The following is a 25765-nucleotide window of genomic DNA, read 5'->3' on the forward strand; positions in this document are numbered from 1 at the left end:
TGTTGTGGTTAGAAATCTAATTTCCATCTGCTGGGGGTCACAGGGGATTTCCTTTGAAGATCAAACCAAACACAATAACCAACAGCACCTGCTTGTTTTACAATTGTTTTATTTGTTAATTTATTTCAAAACACGCAATTTTACCCATATTATCCTTTTAAGTTTTTATTTTTCTGTAACAGTTATTACTCAGATTTTTTTCCTTCTCAAAAGTCTCAACTAGAGTGAAACTAAAAGTCCTCCACAGGCTCTCCGGCTTCTGCAGTGGGAGGAGGGAAAAGAGGCTTTCTGACCAGACGTCGTGAGTGGGTTTATCCCTTGTTTCTGTGTGTGTGGAAGTGTGTGTGTGGGAGTTTACACCAGGGTGTGTATACGTATGTATATGTGTGTGTGTGTGTATGTTTAAGTGCATTAGGTGGAATGTCCACATGGCCGGTAAATCACAGGACCCGTAGAGCAGCCCAGAGAGCTGAACATTGTCTTCTAGGTTTGGTAGCCAGATTGTCATACCTCTGATTTCATCTTTGGTTTCAGCAAACACTCTCAAAAGGCAGACTCACCCTCTCCAGCATGTGCCTGTGTCTGTTTGTGTGTCTGTCTGTCTGTACGTACGAGTGCAATATAAGCCACCATCTCCAGACGACTTTGTAAACTTAAGTAAATACAATGTATGTGTCTTTGTATTGATTGTGGCCCTTCCTTGGCGCTGGGGACAAAGACAGTCAAACATTGTAGTACAATGGAGCCATGAGCGGGGGAGGATCAGCTTGCAAACATCAACATGGACTCCATTTTGATGTCAATGGCAGTTTGGGGCATTCATGTAAAGCTGTACGACATCAGTCTGGTGAAACATGGGGTGCTGTAGTGCTCTTCTCTCCCCAGCCACACTCTACTGTTAACCTGAGTGACTGGGGGGTATCTCTGCCTGCTCTGCGCTCTGGAGAGGGAGGGGGGGGAGGGAAACGGGAAAACATCATGGAAGTGTGAGCGGGAGTGTTTAAATGTCGAGGGGAGGGAGGGGAGGTTGAGGGTTGTACACTCTGACCCAGCAGCAACGATTAAGATTGGGGGGGTCAGGTGTTTGCATAGTTCTCTGTGCAAAAGCCACCAACCGGAGCCATTTTTATTCCTCGCGGCTGGTTACATCATCATTAGATTAGCAGGAAATTGTGGTGGGTGATGGGAAATATGGTCCTTGCACCACAGGTCTTGTTTTCTACTCCTGCAGTGCTCTACATTGTGGCAGTAGAAGTGCAGGAGGGTGAAAAGTGATGGGGGGGGGATGAGGAGGGAGTGAATTTAAAATGTGTAATGAGTTTTGGTTTGGAGTGTCGTGTAACTGAGTCATGTTGAGCCTGAACGTCAGATTTGGCCATGGATGGGATGGAAGATGGATGTTTTGGAGAGTGCAGGGACGGAAGGGCAGTCGTTTGGCAGTCGGGCACTACAGCTCGTCACAACTCAGAGAGCCTCTTTTCCCTTGATTTTGTTCTACCATCCTCCCCTTCTTCCTCCCCACTGGCCTGCCCTCTCTCTACCTTTTTTCTTGTTTTGAAACTGATTGTCTTCTACCATCACAAAGACACTTGGTTCTGATTGATTAACAGGTAACAGAAGAGGGAGAGCACAGTGTGACTGGGGGTGTCTACACCAGTCCCATTGGCAACCTTCGATCCCACAGTGAAATGACACACACACATATGCTGTTTGACAGTAAATGCTGACGACATTTCGGGTCGGATTATCAGTTGCCAAATGGTACTGCGGTTGGTTGGTCGGTCAGTCAGTAAGAAATGGTTTCAAATTTTCGCATGACAAATATTGCAACCCATAGTAAAGGAACATAAAAAAGAAACACTTTGTCTTCCACATAGGTACAAATGAGCACACATACACAGATTGAAGAAAAGCATGTAGACAAACATACAGGTATATTCAAGGCCGCTCGGGCCTGTGTGTGTCCCTCTGATTAACTCCAAGTAAACAGCCCGTCTTTGGAAAAGCAAGACACACATTTCAGGACCCGAGTGAGGACCACAAGCTGAGGAATGAAGATTGAATGCTATTGATTGGGAGGAGAGGAGTTTGACCTCCCCCAGCACACACTGCCCCCTACTGTCTGGATTTATATACATCAAAGAAACATGGGGAAAGGGGAAGGGTTGCAACAATACATGCACACAACCAGTGAATCCAACAGTGACGGAAATTCTAAAAACAAGGACCCCTCCAATGCCTAAAACCCAAATCCTCCCACCCTTTTTTTTTTTGTTTTGATAACCAAAATATCCCCCACCCCATCTCCACCCACTCCCAAGTCTTTCCATCCTCCTCCTCTCCCCACAAAATCACAGGTCATTCCTGTTGGTTTCTATACAGTTATACAATATCCATGCACAAAAGAAAAAAGCGCACCTTCTTTTCAATAGGAGGTGCTGGTTTTTAATATTCTAAGAACATCAGGAGCACTTGAACACACCCAGGAACCTTCAAAAGTAACTGTGAAATTGTTTTTTTTTTTTCAGAGAAAAGACAACTTAAAGGCAGAAGAAAGCTAACAATGAGTAAAAGGTTATTCTTCCTTTGGTTTAACATCAAATTTTTGGTTTAGAATTCAGCCCAAATCATATTTTTGTAATTTCTTTCTTTGTTTTGTGTTTTTTTGTTGTTTTTTCCTTTTAAATGTACCAGCCTTGGAGAGGGCTTTGAACTAAACATCTGAAGTGAGTAGCTCTGGCCCCTCTCTCTTTAGTCTAGCCTTCTCTTCTGTCTCTTCTTTTCTCATGTAACCCTCCACAGAAACATTCACAATGTCTTTTCCTTTATGAAAACAGTAAGTACATGCCGTAGCAAAAAACAAACGAGAACGTACGAGAAAAATGAGCAAACAAATAAAAGGAATTTAACAGTATAAAGCTTCAAGTCACAAGTTCCAAAACTAACTATCATAGTATCATAGTTTCATAATCATTGTTATCATTAGCAGTATTATTTTCAGTCTAAATTACATAAAGTTTACATGAAAGGTTTTTGAGGTATTTCAGAATTAATTGTCAACACACGCCTACCGAGTCTTAGCACTAGCCAGGGGGAGAGGTCGACTGGACAGACAAGGTGGAGGGAGGAGAGAATTTGTGTCTATAAACTGTCAGTGAGTCTTCCAGACTTCTCTAGTGCAGCCTCTGTGCTTGCACGCAGTGGAGAGAGAGAGAGAGAGAGACATTTAGTGGTAAGATTTTACAACTACAGCCCTTCGGGCGCTCAGAGCCTCTGCCTTTCTACCCCCCTCTTTCTCTGTTACACAAAAATATCTCTGATGTGAGAGAGGTAAAGTGGCTGAGAGTCTAAGCACACCGGGCGGAGAGAGAAAAATAAACACAAAGGCTGTGAGCTACTAGAAGATCAACGATACAGTAACAAAGACTGACAGATTAAGGAGTAACATATAATTTTGTTTCAAATAAATAGTGTATAGAAAATGTTTTATAGACTTTCTACATGATAAAGTGCTTGTATTCTAGTGTATCAAGATGGAAAGTCAATATGAGAGAAAATGCTGACACAGCCCCCACTCTGTGTCCCTCTCTTTGGCCCCCCTTTCTGTCCATCCAATTATGGGTGTGTTGTCTGAATGTGAGTGTGTGTTTGTAAATGGGTGTGTAGCTATATGCATGCACCCGCAAGGCTGTGTGTGTGTGTGTGTGTGTGTGTGTGTGTGTGTGTGTGTGTGTGTGTGTATACGTATGTGTGTGTCCAGTGCAGTCCCACCCGTGGTTGAAGGGAAAAGGCACTCAACTCTGTCTGCAAGGCAGCCACCTCCTCCTATGTGGCGCGATGCAGTCCGACTGCGCTGTTAGTACAAACGTGTGTGTGTAATATTGTCAGTGTGTTGTCTGTAACGGTTCTGGGCAAGGGGGGGGGGGGCTTTTTTTTGGTTTGTGTGTCCCCCTAGGCAGTTTGGGACCGGTAGGCTGCAGTATCTTTGGTATTAGTGGCGGTTTCACAAACCACTCAGCTTAGTGAGGTAGCCACATTGGTTCTCACTACAAACAAATGTCATTTTGTCAGCTTAATACCTAGAGCTGAATCTAGCTATTTACCTATGCTCACTGAACTGTATACCACAAATCGATTTTAGCTCATCATCCTTTGGCGACATTAACTCACTGCTTACAGCAATGTGAAGTTAGTCAGTACCTCTCAATCAACTCCTCGACAATGACCATCTCTTATCTAATCTGCACCGCTAATCTGACTACATTGTTGGAAATGCTACAGTTGCATCTTAAGACCATACATATAACTATTGAGTCCCAAGCTTCACCCCCACCCTCCCTCCAATAAAACACACTGAATCAGCCAGGACATTTGGAGGTCATGTTTTGTCCCCCTCCGTTTTACCCCGTTCTTGGGGCTCAGCTTAAAGGGGGCTGAGAGTATCACAGTTCTGACATGAAATGCCAAAAGAGAGAGAGCATCCGTCATTTATTCTTCTCTTCAGCAGCTCCCTGTTTTTCTTTTTTTTTTCTCTTTCGTGGTAAATGTCTCGTCCGAGTCTATATTCACACAGAATGCAAAAAAAATACATCCTTCATTGGCCTCGGTCCTTGCATCCCTCTTTTTTTCCTTTTAAAAAGTCCTTCCTTTTTTGTTTTTGATTTATCAACAAGGTGCCTTACTTATGCACAACAGAGCACAATAGTAACAAGAAATAGAAACTTTGTGTCTATGGTACTAATTAAATACCCGCATCAATATAGAGAGGAAGAGAGAAAGAGAGGGGGGGCAATGGGGGTTAGAGGGATAGAGGAGGTAGAGAACCAAAGATAGAATGAGAGATTTTTCTTCTGCTTCAAAATGTGTCCAGTTATGTGTTGGAGACATTTCTTTTTGTATTTGTAACACATTCTGTAAGTGTGGTATCTTTGTCATTTGAGGTTTGGTTATTGTATGCCTTAAAATCTGATTCTTTTTTTCATTTTTTTACTAAAAAAGTATATTTTAATTCAGTTAAAAGCTGATTGTTGGTTGCTATGGCACACACCGCCCGTCATCAGTGGGGCGCACTGTAGCTGTGTGTGAACCCTAGTACCATATTCTTTGATTCGCATTAAGGCAGTAAGCATTGGCACTAATTATTGTAGCATTTTGACAGCTGAGTGTGGTGGTTGGCTTTGGGTTAGCTACTGATAACCCTTGTGTGGGAATAACCGGGAGATTTGGTTTGAACCACATCTGTTGAGAGCCTTTTTTTTGCAAACAGATGAAATGGAAGAATGATTTGACAAAATATGAAGCCTCCCAAAATAATGAAAATTAAACCTCCACTGCACCTCAGATGTGTATGTCTCAATAAGCCTTTCTGTTACTTTTTACTCTGTTGTACTTTTCTGTCCCCTCTGTGTGTAATTTCTGTACTTGTATTTCGTGGATTCTTTAAGATTTGGATTGGTTAAATATCCCTGCCTTCTCTAAATCCCTGCGTATTCAGCGTTCAGTTTAACCATCCCCCTCCTCCGGCTTCATCAGCGCTGGTTGGATGAGGAACAACAATAGGATAATGGTTAGCTATTGATCTGCCTTCAAAGAGCTGTGAGGGCCTGAATGTGTTGTGCCATGACTTCTCCTCAGCATCTAGTGGCTCTTCCCTCCCTCTCCTCCACTCTGAGCCCCATTGCTCTGCTGGATACAGGTCTCTGCTATCGACAGCAGGGGGCACTGTTGCTCTGCCAGCACAGGCAGGACCGGGGAGGGAGAGGTGTGCTGCTGCTGCTGCTGCTGTTGCTGTTATGAGGCCTTTGTGTCCCCATCTCCAGTGGGTTCCATGTGCTCCTCTTACATTCTGCTTTTCATATGCAGCTGTAATGTAGTTGGCTGGATGCCCGAGCGTGTTGTTGTCGCTTGGTTCTCAGTTATTGATCAGAGGAAAAGCTCCCAGCAGAACAAAGAGCATGTCCAGACATCTCACCCGCCTCTCCTGTTGGTCAGAGAAACCCAGACTCTAGGCTCAGGCTAAGAGTAACAATGACATGTCTCCCTACAGGCCTCCAACATCTGTGCAAAAAATATAGACCTGGGCCTGGAAGACCTGAGTATCTACTGCCGAGCGTCTTGAGTTTCACCTTCAGGAGGGGTCAAGGCCCCGCTCTCTCTGTCTGCATCGATTCATTTTTCAATTCATTAGTTTGCCGTATGATCAGGCTGAGCTGCTCTCTGAAATGGCTGGCCATCAGGGAATACCTTTGGCCGAGGAATGAAGGAGACTACAGGAGGAGGGGGAGGTAGAGGCGGAGAATTGGAAAGCCTTGTTTTTTTCATAGACTGCGTTGTTTTCTTTATGACGGCCTTGTGTGTGCAGGATGGGGCTTGGATAATAAGGCTATGTGCTGTTCTGTTGTCAGATTTATTGCCGTTCTTTTCGCCCTTGTTGCTTCCGTGTGCCGGCGTGGAGGGGATGAGAGAGATACTAGAGAGGCAGACACAAAGGAGGTGAGTTGGGAGAAAAAGCAGAATCAGTGGCTACTTGGGTGGTGAAGGAGGTCGGCATATATGTCTGGTACCGTCCAACAAAAACATCAAATCTTTGGTGTCTCTTTACTTTGTCAGATGCCATAAAAATGATTTTCTTTCAAAAAAGACAGAATCAATGATTGTCCTTATGTGAGTAATGCAGAGTGGACCTGACTTCACAATTCACCTTTAGATTATGCTTGTTTCAGGTGAGCGCTTGAAATTCTGACTGACAAAAAAGATGATTGCATGGCACAAAGGATTTTTTCAGGCAGAGGACACATTCAGACGGCCTAGGCCAGGTAGAGTTGTTATAGACAGGTTTCACAGCCAATTTTCCATGTTGCCTGTTGTTCCAACCTGGTTCCCTGGCCCTCTGAAGGTCCTCTCCTCCTCTCAGGCCTTGGAGAAAGTAGTGGCGGATGTACCCGGCTGCCCGGGGCTGGCACCGTGGTCGTCATGCCAGCGGTCCACGCAGCGGCGGCGTGCATTCATAAAGAAGTTGCTGACAGTGCTGAGCTCCAGGCCAAGCTGCTGGGAGATGGTGATCTGCATTTCCTTGGATGGACGCTTGTTCTCCTTGAAGATGGCGATGAGTGTGCGGCGCTGCAGGTCAGTGAAGACCAGACGTTGTTTCTTGGGCGCCGTGTTGCGGTCCTTGTGTTGCTCCTGTTCTTTGCGCTTGCAGGCTTGGTGTGGATGGCAGCGGTGGGAGGGATGGGGATGAGAGTAGGAGGCAAAGAGGGGAAAGAAAACACAAAGCAAGGTAAATATACAAAAGTGAAGTATTTTCATGATTAAATAACAAAGACAGAAGGTGGAGGGAAGTAAAGTAACTAAATGTATCATTAGCCAATACTTAAACACATAAAAACTAGTTTATACACCAGCAGATTCTACAGCTCCATCTCTATTGCCATATTAAAGTTGATTTAAAGCTAATCCATGCCTCCTGCCCAGTGGGAATATTCCTTCCATCCTGCAGAGTGCAGACAGGGAGCCAGCCTGCGGTGAGAGAAAGATGGGGGGGGGGGGGACTGGCTGTTGCCTGCTAGCTGGAGACACTGCTGTTTGATTCAATATTAATGCAGTTTGAGTCGCAATGGGGGACTGAGTGACTGTTGCACAAAAGTAAGCATTTTGTGTGTGTGTGTGTGTGTGTGTGTGTGTGGAAATGAGAGATAGAGGAGGGGCAGAGGCAGGGAAAGAAAAGGTTGGAGAGAAAAGAACAGAAAAGGTGGAGGAGTAAGACAAAAGTGTGTGCATTTATGTGTGTGTGTGTGTGTGTGTGTGTGTGTGTGTGTGTGTGTGTGTGTGTGTGTTTGTGTTTGTGTGTGTGTGTCTGCGTGTGTGTAAGAGCCAAAGAGAGGAGCTGAGAAGAGGAGGGAGGGGCGGCGAGTGAAGGAGAAAGAGAGATATTGACCGACTTTGCTGTAGGAATTGGGGGGTTCTCTGTAGGGACTGAGGTCAGAATCCCCCCCCAGCAGGTCTACAGTCTGCTACTTCAAACAGAGCCCACTGGAGCCCACTCTATTGAGCTCTGAGAGGGTATTTATAACCCACTGCCCCCCCTCCCCAAACACAAACACTCGAGAGGTGCATGCACCGGCTGCTACAAGCCCCTTCCCATACACAGAGCAATTTTCAAAAGAAAACACACCGAGTGTACTCTTTTTACGTTTGGGAGGGGGTCCGAGGGGGGCGGTGGGGTTGTAGGCAGCGAACACAGAAATTAATAGTTAATAGAGCGTTGTATTGTGGGTAAGTGTGTTGTAACTCAAAGTATTTGTAGGAGACGAGTGGAAAGCAGCAGACAGGTTGCAGCGTAAAAAGGCAGAAACGGCGCCCAGAGATGATGTAGGAGTGTGTGTGTGTGTGTGTGTGTGTGTGTGTGTGTGTGTGTGTGTGGATGGTTAAGGCACCACCTCTGCAGCCACATGTTCCCCTGCTGGCTGAGGATCGAAGTCCTGCCAGAACGGACTGTGTGTCCCTCTCAGCTTCCCTACTGTCTCAATAAAACGAGAGCAAATTGGAGAGAGAAAGAAAGAGAAAGATGCCATCCCTGTGGGGTCTCCACCTGCTGCCGTTAGTATTGTCTGATACTTTCATACTCGCCTTCAATAATGTCTCACTCTCACACTGTGTGTGTGTGTGTGTGTGTGTGTGTGTGTGTGTCTTGATGCATTTAAGGACTGATTTTTTTTTCATGTTCTACTTGTGTGTGCGCATGAGTGTGTTTGGGGAGGGGGGGGTATGTGTGTGTGATTATGCTGAAGTGGCTGGAGCCAAGCAGTGGCGCTGTGTGTCTAATTACAGTGGAACAGAGCCCATTGATCAGCCATTGCAGTCCAATCTGTTTACTACAGATGTCTAACCTGCACACGAGCCCATCCATCATATTCATATTTCACATCAACACTGCAGCTATATATTTGTCACACAAACGCACACATGCTAATATGCCAAATACAAATTTGTCTAAATGCATGCTTGTATGTACAGTATGTATATCATCATATGTAATGATTTATTAGGAGGATTATGGGTGGTCATGACGATGAGGAAGAGGAGGATGTCACTTTATCATTTGGACTTTAAGCTGAAATCTTTCACATTGTCACCGTAAGGTTGGATGCTGCAGGACAAGCAGGACAAACCATTAAAGCTTTAGTCAGGGAATCAGTGATACTGAAGAGACCAAATTTCTTGCGTCTGTTGTAGTTTTTTTCTTTAACGAAGTTGCTGTAAATATAGTAACATAATAAACACAACGCATGTAGTGACACCAACCAGTCACATACCAAGCAAGATGCTCTCCAGTGTTTCCAGGGACAAACGTTGGCAGTCCGACTCATGATGGATTTATTTGAAAATAGATTCATCAATATGAGAACAACATCCTTGAAAACACATTCCACTACCAAGAAATGTTTATAAGTAGTTTTAAAAAATGCAGTTCATACTTTTTATTCAAGTATACGTCAATCGACTGATAGACGTCCAACTTTTTGAGATAAGCGTGTATGAAAAGTAGATATCAGACTTTTTCCCCACATCATTTGCTGAGATTTTCTCCAATATTTGAGACCAAAGATTCAGCTAACATATATTCTCCCTCAAATATGTAGCGTAAATTGTTTTGATCATATAAAATAAACAGACACTGACTAAATTAAATTTCATACAATTCAGCCGCTGATACATTATTGTGTTTTATCATTGATAAAAGTTTAATCATGTTTTCCAGTCGTCAGAAGAGATTCAATTAAACCATTGGAGGTCAAATTGTTCTCAGTGGTAAAAATCTATCCGAACACCAAACTGCACTTTAATTTAACATTTATAATGCGTTATTCCAAAGCAGAGCTAATACACAGTGCAGTTGGTTTGTTCACCTAAAGTGATTACATCTGGCAACCAATATATTAGGACTGATAAAAACAGAACATCTGCATCCAAGAAACCAAACCAGCTAAGCAATAACACCTAATAAGATGTTGGGAATGTGTGGCCTTGATTTTCAAACTATTTCTTCAACAACAAAGCAAGTGTAACATTTCTTATTTAACAAATAAAACCGAAATTTCAGAAAATTCTTGTTAACAAATGACCGCAAATGTGATTTTAGAAATGCGTCCACATGTGAGGAGGCTCTACTATTTGGAGATTGTCACTGCATCAGCTCCCCACTGACCGAAAAGAATCTGCCACGTCTAGTCAGCAAAGACATGCCTTCCCCCTCTGGCTTTAACTTGTGTGGAAGAGGATTCGTTTCCCAGCAGGATGATAAGCCTAAACATGCAATGACGGCCTGTTTGAAAACCGAGGAGGAGCAGCAGCAGCAGCAGCGTGTAGTGCTGACGTGCAGTGCTTTACCTCCACAGTTACCAGACCTAAGCCTCTCTGAACATCTCTGGGAACATCACAACACCAGGCAGTCACAGAGTAATGTGATTATTGTAAAAGGTGAAAATACTGCATATTTAACACATTTTAAGCTGTTTTTTGTTCTCTACAGATAAATTTTACATGACTTTTCTGACACTTTTGACTCCTTTTAACATATATGTAATATAGTTATATAATATAACTTAATTACAAATGTTTTACAAAATTATTGCACAATAACTAATGCTGATACTTTATTTGAATAATCCGCCTACAGAGAGTTCATAGATTATTTGTAACTGCTTAGTCTAGATTCAACAAATCAGCTGTTTGACAAATAAAGGTTTGGTCATCTTGGTTAGTGTGTGCTCATGAACTGTCACATACACTCTATTATTATATCTATAGATAATCCGTTAAACATCTACAGACAAAGCAAAATACTGCAAATACTCTATAAAGAGGAATATCCAAATAAAATGTTACCGCTTTTAGAATAACTTCCTCTGTTTTTTTGCTGGAACAACACAGTTAATATTATTGTCGATATAGATTTATTTAATATCTCAGTATTGAAGTCCACACTGAGTTTCCATTTATTTTATGCAGCTTCCGGTTGGCCCGAATACCTTAACTTCCCTCCAGTGTGTGACCTTTGTGGTCTGTGATTTGCCCAGATGAGTGTGACCTTGCACAGGTTTGCATGTAATCTCTCTCTCTCTCTCTTTCTCTCTCTCTCTCTCTCTCTCTCTCTCTCTCTCTCTCTCTCTCTCTCTCTCTCTCTCACACACACACACACACACACACACACACACACACACATACACAATGGCCATATACCTTGCAAAAAGTGTTTTGTTTGTTTTTTTATGTTTTACATAAATTCCCTTTTTTTCCCTCTTGTAATATAAATGAATCAAAGGAGCTTCATAAGTAACAACATTTTGTCTTACTGATTTTATTTCTGTCGTCTAAGTAGAGAAAAATTTACTTTTCAGTTACAGAGAGGGGATTCTTCCAAAATCTGTGTATTGATTGTTTTTAAGGAGCCAAGACATTTGTGGGGTAACTAACAGCTGTTCAGTATTTTCAATTACAATTTTTAAGACTTTATTCTCTTTAAATGCCCAAAGATTAACATTAAAGTAAAAACAAATCTAACTCCTTAAGTTCTGTTGTGTGTGTGAGTGTGTGTGTGTGTGTGTGTGAGTGTGTGTGTGTGTGTGTGTGTGTGTGTGTGTGTGTGTGTGTGTGTGTGTGTGTGTGTGTGTGTGTGTGTGTGTGTGTGTGTGTGTGTGTGCAAGAAGCACATAAAAATAAAAAACAAGCCAGTGTTTATGTGCCTCCACAACAAGCTCTTCTCTCTCCATCGGCGAGTCACGTCCTGCCGCCTCATCGACCGCTTGCTTTGTGCCGGTTCGGTCGGCAGGTGTCGCTCTCGCCGTGGCCCGGCTGCACGGGGCGCCATAGTGCGCTGCCTTTGCTACAGGCGCTGGATTTAGTAATCAATATCGATCGATCGGTGAGGAAGGGGGCCCTGATTACTGAACCAAGCTCAGTGTAGAAAAGAAAAAAAAATCGATCATTGCAGCTTTTAGAGCTACAGTAGGCACCGAGCAGAGAGACGGACATAAACTCATGCACAAAGAGCAACCGGACAAGAGCAGAAATCCTGGTCTGGTGTTGAGTGTTTTCTGAGGTGTACACCCTGCTGCTGCTGCACGGGCAGAGAGAAATGTGATTTCTATTACTCGCTATATGGAGCTGCAAACAGGAGCTGACCTACTTTGAATGGATCCCTCAGGCTCCTCACAAACATACAAAGACTGATTTAAAAAAATGCCCATCCTTTGGTTTCACTGTATTACCGCTTAGGTTTACATTTTTATGTACCATAACATTGTAATATTCTCCATGAATACAAAGCTAGAAGCCCAGTTAATCTCCGTGAATGTCAAAGCAAGGGCCTCCCGAATCGACTTCAAGGGGCCACGCAGTCTTTTTCTCTTAAACTATCAAATTCCTTAATGAGTGATTTTTCAACTTATCCTTTCTGCTCGGCTGAAATCGGTATAACTTAGGCCTATTTCTCTTCCACTGATGACATTAATATTCTTTGCTTCACGACAAACCAAGCGAGGTTAAGAGAAAGGCCCTGGGTGTTCAATATCGATCGATAGATTCGTGAATAATTCGTGTGTGAAATTCAGTTCGTCCAATTAATTATGCCTCGGAGGGGGGGAGTGAGGGGCCCGGAGAGGAGGATTCATGAAGCGGATGGAGACGCGAAAACACACCAGGAAGGAAGAAGCGGGATTTTTTATTTTTTATTTTATTTATTTTGCTAGAGGGGGGGCTTGGAGAGGAAACTGATCATCACCTGTTTTTTTTGTGTGTGTTCTTCAACAGCTGTCTCAGGCCTCCCTTGTCCCTGCAGATGTTGAGTCCATATTGAGCATTAATCATTTATTGATCATCACCGCCCTTCCTGCTCATAATGAGAAAGTCAAACGGCCTAATATTGCGCCTGTAGTGCTTTTATGAAACCATGATTACACATCTGCATCTGAAATTATTCCTGCGTGCTCTTCGGTTTCCCCCCAAAAAACCTCTCCTCACGCTTTGAAATGCCTTGCTGAAGCCCTGTTGGTAAAGCAGACCGGGTCAAAGTCTGCTGATTGAATTAATTTACCAATAAACATGTTTACCGGTTACGGTTCGGTGCGTTTATACACACACACACACACACACACACACACACACACACAGACTGCAGCCCGTTTATTGTTGGAAAGCAATCCTGTCCTCACTATTAATCCATGCGGGGCCAGTTTGCTTGTAGTTGCACTCTTCTCCAGATTGTAAGAAGCATGATTGGGCAATTTGATGTTTAGGCTTCAGTCTATTTATTAAGTAACGTATCTGCTGTTTCTCATGGGCTGTTACCCTAAAGATTGATAGCAGCGTGCATATCCTGTATACTGTGGCATTTATTTCATTTTGGCTGCAGGGCAATGCCAAGCTCTCTCTCTCTCTCTCTCTCTCTCTCTCTCTCTCTCTCTCTCTCTCTCTCTCTCTAGCCAGGCCAAAACACTTCCAGCTCAATACTCCTTAATGTAATGAGTGAGAATTGGTGTTAATATACTGATAAAGCGACACAATTTGTTTGTTTGCCTTCTCCCAGCGACTCAGCTGCGAGGCATTTCTTCTGCAGCACTTCAATAACACTCAACCTGAACTCAGTTACACCTTCGCCCACATCCCACCTCGGTTAAGTCTCGGCTCGCCTGCCTGCAACATATCCCCCCCCCTCCTTTTTAGATTTGCTGGATCATCTTATCACAGCCATGCATGAACTATAATTTACATTTTGATTATTTATTTTTTTAAAGATAAAAAAGAAACAATTTGATGTTCTCTCAGTCAGTTTGAGATGCCCAAAACACACCTGAGAAATATAATTTTATTCAGCTCTGTTTTCACACCAACGTGTTATTAGCAACCCAGTGGTAAAGCTTGCATACTGCTAAAAAAATAAAATCAATAATCAGTAAAGGCTGCTGCCTGTGATGATCACACTCCTTGTGAGGTTTTAGATAATTAAATGCACTGAGCCATTGAGAGAACCGTATGACTGAATTTTAACCTGCATTATTTTATTTCATTTTTTTTGCCACTTTACTGGCAGCCTTGTCTGCATGTGCCACTTATTTGTGTGAGTGGCTCCATTGTTAGACTGATACTCTTCTCTGCGATTATCATTGATTTCATTCATAATTGCTTTGACCAGTTATGCGTGATATAGCGGTAATGATCATGATGCTTTATTTTGTAGAGACAGGCGGGCCTTTCCCACAGACAACAGGTGTGGGGCCCGCTGTGTGGGTTTTTCTGTGAGCTTTAATTTCTGAATTTATTGTAAGAAGCGTCTTCATACGAATTATGCTCGGATTGAGTCCTGATTGTACTGCCCGAGTGAATGAACATTTAAAATAAATAAAATAAAATTCACAAACGATGAAAACATTCACAAACATTATTTTAAATTGGGTCAATAAATAAACTATTTGACTGCTTTTAAATTAAATTCACCCCCATAAAGAATTAATTACAATTAATCCACATTTAAAGAAATACCCTTTGCCTCTGTGGGGGGGCTCTTTTGGATGTGGTGTGGGTGAGCGGAGGGTGGAGAGTTCTGTGCCCGGCCAGTAGTGCCTCATGTCTGGGGTGGGTTAGGTGCAGGACTTCCTCTAAACTCCTTTTTATTTGATGTGTACACAATTTTTTTTAATCTACCACAGGATCAATTCTAGTAGTAAACAAATAATTGTGAGAAAGAAAAGTAAATATAAAGTAAGCGGGAACTAATTGACTTTTTCTTTGCCTCACCATCAACTTCTTCTCTTCCATCCGGATATCCAGAGGTCACCTGGGTCAAAGTTTGAATTCTTCTATATTTACACCTCTAATGTCGAGAAGTACTGACTGAGAAAAAAAGTTACTCATAGTCTTCAAACGTCAGCTTTCACTAATTTCTTATTTGTTAATTTCTTATTTGTCGCAGGAGAATGAGCCAAACTGATCTGCAGTCAGATGATACAGTTCCCTCTCCAGACAGGGGCAGACAGTCAGCTTTTCAATATGCAGGAATTTTCGAGATTCAATTCAATTCAGTTCTCACTCGATCATACGAAGAGAGAGAAATATTTCTTATTGCGGTGACTTAATCGCATTTCTATGGTTTATTTCCCCCCAATGCTACACAAAGCATATTAGATTGAAATGAATAAAGTGTGTTTATTATTCTGTAGCACGTTAGACTCTTTTACTTACGGGTTTATTTATTTTTTATTAGGGTTTATTATAGGATTTATTTCTCGAAGCTCCAAGCTCGCCTTTTGCAAATCAAATTGGTTGAAAAAAAAATTCTAATTCCTCTGAGGATGTATTTATTTATTTATTTATGTGTTTGTGTCAGCACAGTCCCAAATACTCTTAATAATTAATTATCTGTCTAACAGATGTTGGATAGGATGATAATAATAATAATAATAATAATAATAATAATAATAATAATAATAATAATGAGAAGAAAAAGGTAAATAATCATATTTAATTTAATTTATTTTAACTTACAGTATTAAGACGGTAGTCTGTGTTAAATATCCTTTTTGTCTGTCCATAAAAGAATCCACTTACACACACACACACACACACACACCTCGCAGTGCAGTGCTTTTTTTAAACATTCAGAAATCCTGAATAAGTAACAGAAGAAACAATAGTCAGCGTTTTTCATATCGGCTCAGTAAAGCAACAAATTAAACAAATTATTAATTGTAGAATAACCCGCAGCCTGTTCGTTATATTAATATAAAGGCTGTATGCGCTGACATCGATTCATTCATCAATTGATTTCACAGTCGTTTTGTTCCTTTGTTGATCTGTGTGGGGTTGCCCAACCGGAGTTTCGGGTTGCATCTGTGGTACGATAAGCTGTGTGTGTTTGTGTGTGTGTGTGTGTGTGTGTGTGTGTGTGTGTATGTGCGTGTGTGTGTGTGTGTGTGTGTGTGTGTGTGTGTGTGTGTGTGTGTGTGTGTGTGTGTTTTGCGGTTTTGTTGTGATCGACCCTGTACAAAGACTTACAGAGGTTCCGTACAAACCATCTGCAGGCTCTCATTTCAAAAAGGCCCGTCGAGCTCTTTATACCAGCTGTTTTATTTTTTTACATGAGTCTGGCGAAGATGAATCATTACACCCCAAAAGACTAAACTACTGTATACATTTACAGAAGGCTCCGCAAAAATGTCAATTTTAAAACCCCATTTAATCACGTGTTGGCTCTCAAAGTCGTATTTTCCCTCCAACGAGTGGAACAAACTTTTGATAAGGAAAATAAGTGTATTCTTCTTTTTCGCCTTAAAGTAATGCCACTTGTTTGTTTTTTCCCCAAATCAAAACTTTATAAATAAGTGTAATAAGCTGCTTCCACATGCAGAAATCTTCCTGTCGATTTAACAGATGTCACGTTTTAACACCTAACAGGAGATTGAATGACTTCTCGCCGTTCTAGCAACCTTACAGTGTTCAATTGGATTCGTGCCTTCTCTTCTCTTTAATTGCGTGGACAATGTCCTTGCCTTGTATTCTTAGGCTGCGCATTAAACAAGCCATTATCGGGCCTTTAATAACCGATGGCCTGTCAGGGCGTCAGATAAGCAGCCAGTGTGCAGGACACACCACTGCCTCACTGCTGCTTCAGCGCCTGCTGGAAGCAGATTTATAACCACCAACACCACCCAAATAAAGTAATCCGTTACTTATCCCCCAGAGTATCAGAGTCCTCACTCTATGGGAGCAGAGACATAGTTACCTGAGTGTTGACATCTCTGTTTGCTCAGGAAAAATAAAATCTGAAGGCAAGAAGGCGGGATCGTCAGGCTGCTTGGATAAACAGGTTAGAAGGAGAGGTGATGTACCTTTAAACTGCCTCTTTTGACTATTTTATATCTGTCAAATAGTTCAAAGGAAACTATAGTACTTGCAGATTAGTGCATGCGCGCAGGACGCACGGAGACCCAGTTGTTTTTTTTTTTTTTGAGGGGGGTTACATAACAGGGGGCTGAGCTCCATCCACAGTGCTGATGTGTTCTCTGGTCAACATTTTAATTGCACAACAAGCCTGCTCTTTGGAACCGCTGCAGATTGTGGCGGGTCAAAAGCCACCACAGTGTGATTTGTTTGTTCATCAGACATCTTCACAGCCTTCATCACACATTAAAACAAACCCTCAGTGCAGCTGATTGACCCCAAAACGCCAGGACGAATAATGACATTTAACTATGATTATCTTATGTTTGGGCCTTTTTGTATTTTTGTGTGTGTGTGTGTGGGGGGGGGTACGCAGAGTGCCATTAACCCTTTGATGCTAGCCGCGTGCATTCAGTCGACTCTGCCAGCAATTTGATTTAAAGGTCATTCTCTCCTATCGATCCGGTTTGGCGAGGGGGCGACGGAGTAGCGTAGGAATTGATCATCTAAAATAGAAGAGACGGTATTCGAGACTGTACAGAGTCCAGACCTCTACTGCATTTATAATTGCTAAGCACGCCCCCCGTGTGAATTAGAACGAGGTGTGTGTGTGTGTGTGTGTGTGTGTGTGTGTGTGTGTGGGCTAAAAAGAGAAATGGGTGAAGATGTGGGAGACAGTGCAGGCTGCTGCTTCTGTCGCTGATCTGATTTCTATTAAAATTACATTATTTTGAATAATAAGGTCGACTTGGTCAGAACAGTGTGGGTGGGATGTATAATGAGCGAAAAGAGGTTAACCGTCTGTGAACTTTAAGTCGTCTCATGTTGCTGTAATCCGTCTCCATCACAGACACAGAGCGGATCCACTAAAACCTTCTCACATTTTTTTTAAAGTCAGCATTTGACCAGAGCACGCGGCGAGGTGTGCAACAAGCCAGCGCAAGGAGCATGCGATTATTAGTCATTCTGTTGTGTCTCTCTCTCTCTCTCTCTGTGTGTGTGTGTGTGTGTGTGTGTGTGTGTGTTTTAAGGGTGAGCTGTTAATGGAAGAAATGGTGTTGCATGGTGGAGGATGGAGGGGGTTGCATGGCTGCATGGCGCGGCTCCAGAGATGGAAAGCAGAGGCCGGGGAATGGAAATCGATACAGATTCAGGGCTCGCCAGATCGGCCTTAACAATGTGGCGCAGACGCACTCTACATCCCGATCACATACGCACAGGAGAGGAGAAACGGGGAGGCGACACGTATGCAGGTTGTAGCTGGGGGCTGTGATGCTGTCCTGCGTTATGCAGGGGCGAATAAGAACCTTTTGCAGGAAGCTGCAGCCTCATGTAGAATAATCATATTTTAGGGAGCATGTGGAGGTGTTTCTATTCAAAGCCCCAGTCCTTGTGTAACTTCCCATGATGCATCCCTTTATGAATATTCATACCAGCCTACAACATTAAGATGTATGCAAATTTAAAGTTGAATTAATTGACTTTACCTTCCACATGCACACCCTCTTTTTATTGCCGGCTTGCAGATAATGATGCAAGGCGTGAGATGTCATTTCATCTGCAATGAGCTACACTGAACCCGGGATTTAAACAAAATAGCCTCGAGGTATAACCTCAAGAAAATGACTGTTGCTCTCCCACCAGAGGATTTCAAAGGCGATGCTTGTACATGCGTGTCTCAGTACTTACACCACACGTTGCTGTGCTTAACGAACAACGAGGCTCTGAAACCGCAGCTGCACTGTTTACCCCCCTATCTTCCCCTCAAACATCAATTATTAACGTACCAATCGATCATTTCGCAGGCTAACATCAAGCCATCTCTTCATGAAAAAAAGAATCCTGTTTTAGATTAACCCGCATCAATCACATCTTAATGCCCTATCCAATTAAAACCATTATCCTGGTTTAAATGAGCAAAAATAAGCACCAATCCTGACTATTTTGGTTGCTCTGAGATATTTTGGTGAGCATCCTAAAAACGAAAAAAACCTCCAGTTCGTATTTTGCAGCTTCCCCAAAGGAAAAGAGAAAAAAAAGAGCTAGAGATGTGATTTAAATGGAAACCCCGGTTGGCTTCGTGCTGGACTGGAAAGTAGGGTGCACGACCGTGTGATTGACGCCATTGTGGATTGTAATATTGATCGATGGGTGGAAGCTGTTGGATGAAATAATGGTGTTTAGGGCTACAAGAATGCTATTAACTATGTATTGGTAAAACTCCAGTTCATCACCTTGAACTGTCCTCAACAGAGGAGATGCTGCAGTTCAGCACTCTGGACAGCGCCATTCAAACTGACCTGCAGGAAGAAACTGTGGGCTTCAAAATAAATTCTTTGTAGAGGGAAATAAAAAAAAAAAGTAGGCTATAACCTACTTTAGGTAACATACATGCTAAGATAAATGTATTTAGTTTGCAGAAAAACTATAATTTATGCTTTCTTTATGGTAAAATATTCTACTTTTATCAGTTTGATGCAACCAAATAATATAAAAGCCTCAAAAGTATTACCTCCAGCCTACAACTGAGGACAGCCTCAACACAATATAAATATATTCACCAGGAAAATGAACGTATGCATTGCAGTGATGCATGCGCGGAGTGTAAAGGGCGCAGTGTGACGGGGGATGGGGGATGGGGAGGTGTATTGCTCCAGGATTAGGCCTGTGTAAACGGCGTGTAGTCCATTGAAACATGAATAGAGGCCTCTCACCCTCATTCTGAACACTCCGTGTCCTGTGGGTCTTGACCTGCGCACCCTGGCACGTGCTGCGGCCATTCAAATGGTAATAAACCAACTGCGCTTTTTTTTTTTTTTTTTTAGGAATGCCATGGCACCTCATCACTGTCACGTGGAAGAATGAAGGGAGAAAATATCTGCAACCACAGTGAGGAATAGCAATGTGTGCTTCATGTTGCTCGCCCTTTGTGGGGATAAACCGGCCGTTTGCTGATATGAGTGTGTGTGTGTGTGTGTGTGTGTGTGTGTGTGTGTGTGTGTGTGTGTGTGTGTGTGTGTGTGTGTGTGTGTGTGTGTCCAGCATCTGTGTGAAGACATAACCCGAACGACTGTAAAGCCGAGCCCCAAATACAGTAGGACGGATGTGAGAGCGCATTACACACAACAAATGGAACATGATTACAGCAGAGAAAAAGGTGTGCAGTGGCGCTTTTTTAAATAACAGCTGTCCTATTTCCCCCTTTTCCGGCTCCCGCCTCCCCCCTCCTCTGCTCCAGGGGAGAGACCAATGGGAGAGAGTGCTGAGGCGGGATAATTGATAGATGCACTGGCTATCCTTATCGATCAGGGCTGTATTGACCCGACCAAATACATTGAGATGGAGTGTGGAATTCAACACAGATGCAAAGACGAATTGTTTTCATCGTTAATGCGATCTTTAAATGCCTCCCAAACCTCACTTTGCCCGCGTCTTTCTTACTTGTGCAGCTTTACAATGAAGCTGCCTGTTTATTTATACAGTAGTCGACTGATGCATTAAGATGCTCGGTAAATGTATAAAAAGGCATCCAAAGGTTGAAGCTTTTTTTTTTTTTTTTTGCAGGGCCTGCGTGTTGTGGGTCTGCATGAAGAACACAATAGGTGGGAAAGCCTGTGGGTCTTTGCCCTCGCTGCATTGGGAGATGTTGAGCGTGAAGGGCACACATTCCCCCCCAAACGGGCCGGTCTCTGTTTTTCGTTTCAGGGCTGGATTGTCATATGTGTGTGTGTGTGTGTGTGTGTGTGTGTGTGTGTGTGTGTGTGTGTGTGTGTGTGTGTGTGTGTGTGCAGACACTGACATTTTCACATTAGCTAAGCAGGGCAGCTGCATTGATTTGTGTGACTGTGATGAATTTGGAATAGTAATTTGAATTTATTGATTGATGTGGCCGAGCGAGTATGGCCCAGCCTCACTTTCAGCATCACAACCCCCCCTAACTCCCACTCCCAGCCCACATGCGCACCGAGGATAATGGTGATTTTAAATGCAATAAGTAAAATGTTGCTCCGTGCATTTACATACAAGTCATTTGTCATTTTGCCCAACTGGATGTTTCTCTCAGACCTATTGTGGCAGCAGGTTAATGCATAACACACAATGAGCGCTGGAAAATCTGCTGATTCAAGAAAGAAAAATAAACATATTTAATGTAAATTTATAATAAAATGTATTTTAAAATAGAATAATTAATAAAAAATCCATCTCCACCGGATCAAATTAAGATGAGAGTGCAGCCCTAATTTCCATTTTACAAATAGGCGCGTACACACACACACGCCTTACACCTATAGGCTGCCCTGGGCCTGACCACATTAAAATATGCACTAGGTGTGCACTCCACAGGACTGTGCCACTCCAACATGTCAATTGGATTGGGGGGGTTTTATCCTGATGCCGGGTGTGGAAGATATAAAACCCCACAGCCCAATTAGCTTTAACAGCAGTGGCACTTAAAGAGACAATTGTGGAGTGTTTAAATCTTTATTTACCAGAACCCCACTAAATGCGCAAAGGAACAATTTACATGCCATTAAGTGCTTTTCAATAGGGCATTGACTGGAACTAAAATATGCCACTATATCTGCTTAATTGAACTGTTCGCTGAAATACGACACAGAAGAGCTGATTGACGTTTGGGAGCGCAGCACGTCTAAACAGGGCCTTTACACAAACATCAATGAGAGGGGACCTCTCACTCACATCTCTGTTTTAACCCCACTGCACGTCCCTCGTTTTCATTTGCGGCCTGTTAATCAGGTGAGGAGTGTTAAAGGGGTTTAAAGGGGGGGAGGCGGGGTCCAGATCACTGCGTTTAGTGTGATAATTTCCAGTAAAACCCCCAAACGATGGATGAAAGAGATGAAGCACTCACAAAGACAAAATGGAGAGAGACAGTAAGAGTTCGTCCTTTCTGTTATCACGGCCACACGAATAACCTCACAAGCCACAATAAACACAATATCTCAGGCTCAGAAAACAGGCCCTAAACCAACTTTGGAGACAAGATATCCCAGAGTGCAGAGGAGACAACACAGGCCAGAGAAAGACGCATCTGTTTGTGTCTCTGTCTTTCAGATCCAAATCGATCATTTATCAGTGTGCTACTCTGAAAGGGGACGCCTGGACCTGAAATATTGATCCATAGGAGGTCATGCTCCCCCGACTCTTTGGCCAGGCCTCAGACGATTCTTGTTTGCAACGACGCGCCTATTTGACAGGGGGGGAGTACCAGAGTATTACATCAAGTTTGTTTGATACAAATGAGTCCAAAGTAAAACTGTGCTGCAGTGATCTGAAAAGTTTGTTTAAAGTAGGAGCTGCGAGATGTAATCAATTTCGGTCACATCCTGCTTTGATTTCCTTTGTTTGGTCTCTTTCTGTGTGTGTGTGTGTTTGTTTGTGTGTGTGTGTGTGTGTGTGTGAGAGAGAGAGAGAGAGAGAGAGAGAGAGAGAGAGAGGGAGAGAGAGAGAGAGAGAGAGAGAGAGAGATAGAGAGAGACAGGGAGACAGGGAGAGGAGTGAGGTGTGCTATCCATGCTCTCTACGTGCGTAAAACCACTATATGTGCGTAAGAAGCAACACATCCGTGCAGACTGCGTTTGCACCTCGTCTGCTTTTGAGGGAAGCTTCCCCCCGTTTTGTTTATAACACCTCCAGTGTTGCACAGCGTCTGTTTATACTATCATGGATTGTAGCATCAATCAAAATATAGATTTCCCCCAACATTTAACACCCCAACTGTCATGATGAAGTTTTACTCGATACAATCGACTAATAACTTCTAGTAATGTCTGTTTGAGCAGCTATTGACAGTCTCGCCACATTGACTTCTAATTGATCCCTCCACATCACTCAGGTTGGGAGCTGTCTCCTCACTCACCTGCAAGCCTCAGCGCCGACATCCGCTGGAACTCGGGCTCCTGGAGCCACTTCCACATCCTCCTGAACGTCTCCCGGCCAGACTTGAGTTTACTCCACGGTTTAGGATTCCGCAGCAGGTCAGACAGAGTTCCCTGGGACCGGCACAAGATCCTCTGAGCAAAGATGGCCTGGGGGATGCTGTAGCGCTTGAGCTCTGCCGTTATTCGCTGTGCCACCTCCTTGGTGTTTATCTCCTCCACCTGCCCTGACCCAGCTCCCTGCCCGCCTCCCACCACCGTCTGCCTGTCCCGGTCTGACAGCATGGACCCGTTTGCCTGAGAGTGCGGATGGCTGTGATGGTGTATGCCGTTCAAGGATGTCATGAGCCCGGCCCCGTGGCCCCCGAGACCCCGGGCCAGGTGCTCCTCGCCCCGGGACAGCATGGCTGCGTGGGTATCGAAGCCCCCCGAGGAGATCATCTTGTCGTTGGAGAGGTGAGCTCCGGGACCGTAGGCGCTGAGAGTCTGCTGGGAGCTGTGCAAAGACCCCAGACCGTTGGACAGAGGGGATAGAGGCTGTCCCATGCCGGACATGTCTTTGGGGTAGTGGCCGTAGAGGTTACCCATGGAGGCGAGGCTTCTGTCGTCCCTCATCAGGGTGAAGCTGCCACTGACGTTCCCGGCTGCGAGTCGCTGGTGCGCCGGATGATGGTGAGCATGTGGGTGTGGATGGTGAAATTTCTCCGAGACGGTGGATATGGGGGGCAGGTGCTGCAGCGGCGTCAGTGTGGTGTAGGTGCTGCTCAGGCTCATCCCGGAGTCGCACGACATGGTCATGGCCGGATGCAGGGGGCCAGACAAAGCGTGGTCTGTGCGGTAGTCCCCTGCTCCCTCCAGTATCGAGGCCATGCTGGACACCATGGCTGACCGTCCGTGCGACACCAAGTTCCGATGCGACGCCGAGGACTGGCGCGCGTGTTGGGAGTTCATTAAGTCGCTCGTTTGATGGGAGTGAGATACACCGTGCAGATTTCCAATGTTTTCCATTGTAAGCTCCATCGTTGAAAGGATCTTTATTTCCACCCCTCTCGCCACTCTCTCGCTCTCTCCCTCGCTGCTCTCCCTCCTCTCTCACTGTCGCTCTATCTCACACTCCTTTCCAATAAATTTTGAACGATTTCAAAGCCAAGCCATTGATTGTAGTTGCCTCTCTGCAGTCAATCCAGCATGGTTTTAAAAGATCGGGTCCCGGCCGCCACACAAACTGCGCCGCAAACCTCTGCTCGGTGTGTGAAGGTGCGCCTGCCTGGATTTCTCTCGCTGTAGAGCACCTTCTACTATACCCAAAGCGCCGCTCTGCTCTCTGTGTGTATATTGACGCACCCGCGCTCATGTCAAGATGAGACCGAGCCTGTGCGCATGTGCGCGCTCCCGTAGCGTATTCTCGCACTCGCGCACTCTTGTCTGGGGGCCAATCTGACGTCACTGGCCCCTATGTCATGGGTTGTTCGCGGTTGCACACTGAGCCTCAAATTCCTGAAACAGATTGCATTAGAGCACTTGTGAAGATAAAACAGGAGCGCAGCCCCTCTGCAGTGTGTGCAACATTTGCACTCCGATGGATAAGGACGACTCGCTCCTTGTTTTCTCTGATAAAAACTGTTTGACATGGCGCCAGCAGCCCATGTGATGCCTCTCCTGAAGGTTAAATATTAATTGACATGTGTCACTTCAGGCCACGGGTGTAATGAGAAAACCACAGCTTCTCTCGGAGAGGTCACAGCCTACAGCCTCATTTCTATTCTTTATATCCATAAATTTAAGATGCGCACTGAAAGAATTATTTGTAGATGTAAATGAATCATTTTTAAGAGTTTAAAACATGAGATTCACAGTCTTCAGACTGCGTGGTTTGACCTTTGACACGTTTATATGATAACCAGCCTCCCAATGAAATTACATTTACGTCTCTCTCTTTACAATCTGAAAAGCAAACAGTCCAATCTTGCTGTCCAGTGTCTGGCCGTTAAGCCTTCACTCATAACTTTTTCTTAGAAGTGTTTTTTTCTCTTTTCCTTCAGCAAGTGTTACTGAATAAATTTGTCGAGTTTCATTTCATCATAGCCTCTAGGCTTTGACCCCTTTAGCATCTTTCCTACTCGGATTCAGACCATGAAAATCAAACTCCCTCACACAAACTCACACACAGCGTTTGGTGCCTTTTTATAAACTTCTGTATGAAACTTGCTGCTCACTGACGTCAATCCAGGTCAGCAATCCATCAATGTCAAAGTATGTATGGATCAGGAGAAGCATCGATAGGTTGGTGCCTATTGCAGGAGCCCGCAATATGGATGCGATATAGCGGCACGTTGAGATCCAGGCATTGGATTCTGTAAAGGGCTAACGGATAAGTCACGCGTTTTGGGTGCAAACTGAGTGTATGAAGTTGTCAAAATGAGTTTTCCATCTGCTATAAACACCGAGTAAATATGGCTTTATTTATCGTATTGCTTCCTGTTGTCAGTAGCACCTGCAGAGTTTAGCCCAATATAGCCAATATTCCAATATTTAGTTGTTTAAGCTGCAATATACAACCTGTATTTTAGTGGACTATAGTTTGTGGTGACCTTGTATTTAATATGTATAATGTGAGGTGCATCATGTCGTTTTGTTCCCTATATAGCCTCAAAAATGACTTTGATTTGAGATTTGAATCAACGCCATTCTGACACATATCTGATCACTATACGTTCCATAAACATATATAGGTATTATTTATTGCAGGGTTATTATATTGTGTTATTATGTAATATATTGGTGTCCAGCTGTATGGGTAAGATGTGAGACTATACAGACACATGCAAATGCTAGAAAACTGTAAAAATCTGCAAAATCATCACCTCTAAATGTTTACACATGTTTGAGTGTTTCGTGTGTGTGTGTGTGTGTGTGTGTGTGTGTGTGTG

At 43.7% G+C, this 25765-nt stretch overlaps 1 protein-coding gene across 1 annotated transcript; it reads right to left on the reverse strand.

Annotated features, from left to right (window-relative positions):
• Positions 1-92: 92 nt before the first annotated feature.
• Positions 93-24144, reverse strand: onecut3a (one cut homeobox 3a). Its single transcript, XM_051375536.1, has 2 exons — positions 22817-24144; positions 93-7202 (listed from the first exon to the last, which is right to left on the reverse strand). Exons 1-2 carry the CDS (start codon positions 23853-23855, stop codon positions 6910-6912), a joined length of 1332 nt encoding a protein of 443 aa, XP_051231496.1. The 5' UTR covers positions 23856-24144; the 3' UTR covers positions 93-6909.
• Between the last annotated feature and the right edge of the window lie 1621 nt (positions 24145-25765).

This window comes from Dicentrarchus labrax, unplaced genomic scaffold (genome assembly GCF_905237075.1).
Source record: "Dicentrarchus labrax unplaced genomic scaffold, dlabrax2021, whole genome shotgun sequence".
Taxonomy (NCBI): Eukaryota; Metazoa; Chordata; class Actinopteri; family Moronidae; genus Dicentrarchus; species Dicentrarchus labrax.